Source organism: Sinocyclocheilus grahami, unplaced genomic scaffold (genome assembly GCF_001515645.1).
Source record: "Sinocyclocheilus grahami isolate Dianchi unplaced genomic scaffold, SAMN03320097.WGS_v1.1 scaffold545.1, whole genome shotgun sequence".
NCBI lineage: Eukaryota > Metazoa > Chordata > Actinopteri > Cypriniformes > Cyprinidae > Sinocyclocheilus > Sinocyclocheilus grahami.
Window position 1 is genome coordinate 174,217 of NW_015505724.1, and position 5,218 is coordinate 179,434.

The 5,218-nt window shown below is 40.8% G+C and overlaps 1 protein-coding gene across 1 annotated transcript in view; it reads left to right on the forward strand.

Annotated features, from left to right (window-relative positions):
* The window catches only part of LOC107555802 (serine/arginine-rich splicing factor 6-like), a 12,953-nt gene that overhangs the window by 7,324 nt on the left and 411 nt on the right, over positions 1-5,218 (forward strand). The window contains exons 3-6 of the mRNA XM_016238706.1: positions 3,698-3,813; positions 3,945-4,147; positions 4,556-4,633; positions 4,712-5,178. Coding sequence (XP_016094192.1) covers positions 3,698-3,813; positions 3,945-4,147; positions 4,556-4,633; positions 4,712-5,147 — 833 coding nt within the window. The 3' untranslated portion in view covers positions 5,148-5,178. The remainder of the gene's footprint in view (positions 1-3,697; positions 3,814-3,944; positions 4,148-4,555; positions 4,634-4,711; positions 5,179-5,218) is intronic.

Genomic DNA, 5,218 nt, shown 5'->3' on the forward strand with positions numbered 1-5,218 from the left:
ACACAACTACCAACGAACAAGGCCCAGTGCAATTCATTAACGTGTACACGATTTGAAAAATTCGCAAATGTGCGTCAACTCTGAAACAAATGCTTTTCAACCGGTGTCTGCAGTGTAAAGAATTACATTAATGTGCAGCATTTTATTCAAATAGAGACATATTTGTGAATACAAATGTTATAGTTTGTATTAAAGTATCATACTTTGTGCATGTAGTGATTTAAACTGTGCATTTGTGGGTCAGGCAACGCGCGTGCATTCACGTCTCTTCGGAGTCAATTCTATTGGATTAATTTGAATTGAGACTTTCTTTCCGCCCTTTTAGCCTTGCCCCCAATCCACACACACACAGCTCGGGATCCAGGCGCAGCTGAGCCACAGAAAATCAGCGACCACTAGATGGCACTAGCCCCACTCACATGTGTGCATTACATTGAGTACAGCAGCGGTCACAAACCTTTTTAGGCCCAAGATCCCTGACCTCAGCCTTTATGAAAGACAAGATCTACCTATTGAAGAATTGATAGAAAGACATCCCAGATTGTACTTCAAATGAGGCCTTTTATTTAGTATTTTAATTAGTGATGCGCCGATCATAGCCGATTCAGAATTCAGATTTTCTTTTTTTAACAAGCAAATTGGATTCTGATACTGATTTTTAAGCAAATGTATTTATTGGCTATTTGCTTTATAACAAACAAACTGGCTTTAAACAAAAATATCTAGCCATTTGAAATTAGGGGCAACCACTGCATTTTAATATCGTTCTGCACAGGCAGTTGTTTTTGATTTTATTTCGATTTCAGGATTTAAAGCAAAAACTGAATGGTCTGATTTTAGGTGTCGTTTATTTATTTGCTACATAAAACATCTGCGCGAAACAACAGCAGGTCTGAATGAGACGCACTCTCTGACAGCAGGTGGCGCTTATGAACAGGGTTGCCAGGTTTTGCAATAAAACTAGTCCAATGGCGTTTCGAAGAGGGTTCCCCTGTAAAAATCGCATTCTGGTTCTTGTTGGGCAAAAGTAATAAGCTATTCTGTGTCTTAAGGGAAGTTAAGTTAGAACAAGTTCAATAAAACATCTTTATTGTATTTCTATGGGCAGAATAGCATAGCCAAACCAAAAAGAAACAAAGAAAACACAATGTAACATTTATAAAACTGTACACAATGTAATGCGCACATGTGAATGAGGCTAGTGCCATCTAGTGGTCGCTGATTTTCTGTGTGTGTGTGTGGGTGGATTGGGCAAGGCTAAAAGGGCGGAACAAAAGTCTCAATTCAAATGAACCAACTCAGAAGAGATGTGAATGAATGCACGCACGTCGCCTGATCCACAAATGCACATTTTAATCGCTACATGCATAAATTATGATACTTTAATAAAAACTGTAACATTTGTATTCACATGTCACTATTTGAACAAAATGCTGTTCATTAATGTAATTCTTAACTCTGCAGACACCGGTTGACAAGCATTTGTTTCTGTGTAGTGACGCACATTTGCAAATTTTTCAAATCGTGTACACGTTAATGAATTGCACTGGGCCTTGTTCGTTGGTAGTTGTGTGTATGGGGGATGTGAAAAAACGTGAAAAACAAGCATTTCCTAGCAATGACAACTGTGCTAAACACTAATGAGACCAGAAATAAATACACTTACGATTTGCTTTTAACTTCCGCTGGTTGACTGCTTCTCTCAAAGAGTAATTCTTTACACAGCCCTTTGTTGTGATAAACAGTAAAGTGTTTAAGCACTAGCAAAAGACTAAGCAAGCGCACGACACTGACAAGGTACTGTATGTGATGCAGTATGAGACCAAACGCAACTTCCAAATAACTTAAGTGGAATTGATATTTAAAATCTGTCCCAGCCACTGCTACTTTATTACAAGAGTACCCTACTAATCCGGAGAATCATTTTAAAATAATATTATAATATTATTTGTAAATTATTATTGTGTAATCTATAGTATTATAGACACAGCCAGTTTATTTATTCGTGATTAAAATAATTACTTTATAATTGTATTCGAGTCTTACACACATGCAGTGAATCTGAGGCATGCATTAATTTGACTGCTGGCAGTTATTGTGGGAGTGACTTGGAGCGCAGGAGATGCAGATACTAAAGAAACTTTAATGCGGTCACATAACACATCTGCTTCAAATATAAAATTACATGAATCTCTAATTACAACATTGAAATAAAAATGTAAAGCCTGTACATCGCTGCATTGCTGATCGGGGTTTCGAGTATCGATACATCTGCCCTTTTTGGGGAACGCGCAATAAGCTTAGACAACTTTATTGTAATCAAATCCACAAATTTGTTTGAAGAACCAAATTAGCCAGAGATCAGTCATCACGATTAGAAAATCTGGTATCTTTCAAATCAGAGGTACGAAGAACGGGCCCCAGCTTCACTCAGCTTTCTGGATTCCTTATGTTTATGTAATGCTAACGAAAGGTTGTGAATGAAAAGGTAGCCTATAGTTTGAGTAAATCATGACAATTTTCATTTTTGGGCACTCAAGTTTTCAAACCTGTTCAAATGTCTTGCTTCTGCTGAACACAAAAGAATCGTGTAACCAAACAGTTGACCGTAGCCATTGACTACCATAGTATATTTTTCCATTCTTTGGAAATCAATGGCTACCAGCAACTGTTCGGTTACATTCTTCAAAATGTATTTTTTCATGTTCAACTGCAGAGTGAAGCAGGTTTGAAACAACATGAGGGTGAGTAAATGATCTGTCCCTTTAGCCTTTAGCCCCGTCACATCAGGGCAAGTCATTGCCAGTTCTTTCTCAAGTAATTGGTTTTCAGTTTGCTATCACTAATAACTTGACTGTTTTGAAACATGCTACTTTTACATGCTTCAGTTTTTTTTTGTTTTTTTTATAAAGGTGTTTTGTATATTTTCCTTTCCCCCAATATGCCATTTCTTTTGAGTTAAAGCTTGTGTTCTAGCCCAGTGGAAAGTAAGCATCAAAATCCATGTATAAGTCTAATTTGATTTCCAATTTGATTTTCATATTAACAAAGTCCTTGATGTTTCAATTTGAAAGAGTCCAGTGGGGGCTGAGGCTGAGTCCAAGTGTCGTTGTGGCTAAGATGACTACCTGACCGGTTTGGCCTTGGCCTCTTCACCTTACAATGTGTGTGTGACCTTTGCCCCTTGATGCTTTGGCTGACCTAACCGGAAGCCAAGATGACCGCAGCCTTTTGCCAATAGACCAGGGGTGATGGTGAGGAATGCCACTAGTTATTGCTATGTTGTCCATATGGAAAGCCTCTAGCCAAGATGTAATAGAAATACCTAAAATGGAGACATTGGGTTCATTAGCATTTCTGTACGGGGAAATTAAGGGTTTGTGAGCCTGAATATTAAACCTTTTAAATTTATCATGCTGCCTATCAAATTATCCTTTTTGCCCTGAGAGACCGAGAATGATGGTCTTGTCAGCCTTATGTGTGTCTTATCAGTTTCTCTTTTATCCAAATAGTAATGCCTTTTCTGGGAGGCAGCAAACTGCTCTTGAGTCTGAACAGGTTGGCAATAAGCAACAGAGGGCAAATATGACTTGTATCTTCTCTTAGGTTCTAATGTTAAGTATGTGGTCTTTCCCTGATTTCTCTGTCATTAAAGGATCTTTTTTTTTTTTTTGTTCCCTTTCCTTTTCTTATGAAGGTGGTTACAGCAGCAGAAGTCACACTAGAAGGGAGAAGTATGGCCCTCCTGTTCGCACTGAGTACCGCCTCATTGTGGAGAATCTGTCTAGCCGTTGCAGTTGGCAAGACCTCAAGGTAAAGGTTCATGAATTTCAGTTTCAGTAAAATAATTCATCTCTGTGCATCGCTATTTTCATACTTGAATATCTACTTTCCCATTGCCAGCAATGTTTTGCACAGAGATGAAGTTTAGGTTCCCTTTGCAGGATTTCATGCGACAGGCTGGTGAGGTGACCTATGCAGATGCCCATAAGGAACGTGCCAATGAGGGTGTGATTGAGTTCCGCTCCTCCTCTGATATGCAGAGAGCTATAGAAAAACTGGATGGAACCGACATCAATGGCAGGAAGATTCGTCTGGTTGAAGACAAGCCGCGCCGTCGTCGCTCCTACTCTGGCAGCCGCTCTCGGTGAGTGCTAACTTATCACTAACAAGTGCACAACACCAATTTCTGGTGAAACTGGTAGGGTCGTGCCGTTAGATTGCCTTGGTTTTTGATTGATATTAAAGACATTTCAAAACTTTTAGGATTGGGATCTTGCTGGGCACTTTTCACCTCTGGTGGTACCACAAGGTTCTAGCTTGGGCCCGATTTAATTGCTGATTATGATTCCTTCAAAGTTAAAGGGGTGTTTTCAAACAGGATTTCTTTCCCCTCTTTAATTGGACATGCAGTCCTATGTCAAACTGAATGCTTAACAGAGCACTGCTTTGATAAGAGCCTCAGTATTTACATTTACTATTGACATTGCATATAAATTTGGGATAGGAGTATGTTGTTTAAAAAAAATAAAGTACATCCTTTTTTCCCCCCCAGTTCTCATAGCCGGCGTCGTTCTCGTAGTAGGAGTCGCCGTAGCAGCCGTTCTCGGAGCAACTCAAGATCTCGCTCAAGGTATTAAAATGAAAATTAGCTGAAAGAAGAGATTACTTTCAGTCGTATTTACATTCAGTCACTGTTTGTCTTTTGCAGGTCTCGCTCTCGCCGACACCGCTCCCGTTCCAGGTCAGGACACAAGTCTCGCTCCAAATCTCCACTGAGCAAATCTCGCTCGCGCAACCGTAAATCCCGTTCTCGCTCCCGTACACACAAATCTCGCAGTCGATCAACCAGTCGCAAGTCTCGCTCCCGCTCAGATGAGCGCAAGTCCCGCTCTAAGAGCACTTCTAAAGTGAAGTCGGATCGTGGACGCTCCAAGGAGAAGTCGATCAGCAAGAAATCTAGAAGTAGATCGGCTTCACCGATGGAGAATGGCGATGGGGGTCGTGCCAAGTCTGCTTCTCGCTCTCCATCACCTCAGGCTGAAAAGAGCCAATACAAGTCTCCAGACAGGCATTCACGCTCTCGCTCAAAGTCTGGCTCGCGCTCTAAATCCCACTCCCGTTCCAGATCTGCGTCCCAAGATTAGTATTAAGTGCAGTCTGATTATTGTTTTTGTTCCCCCCCCCCCCCCCCCCCCCCCTCCAGCCGGGCGGGGGC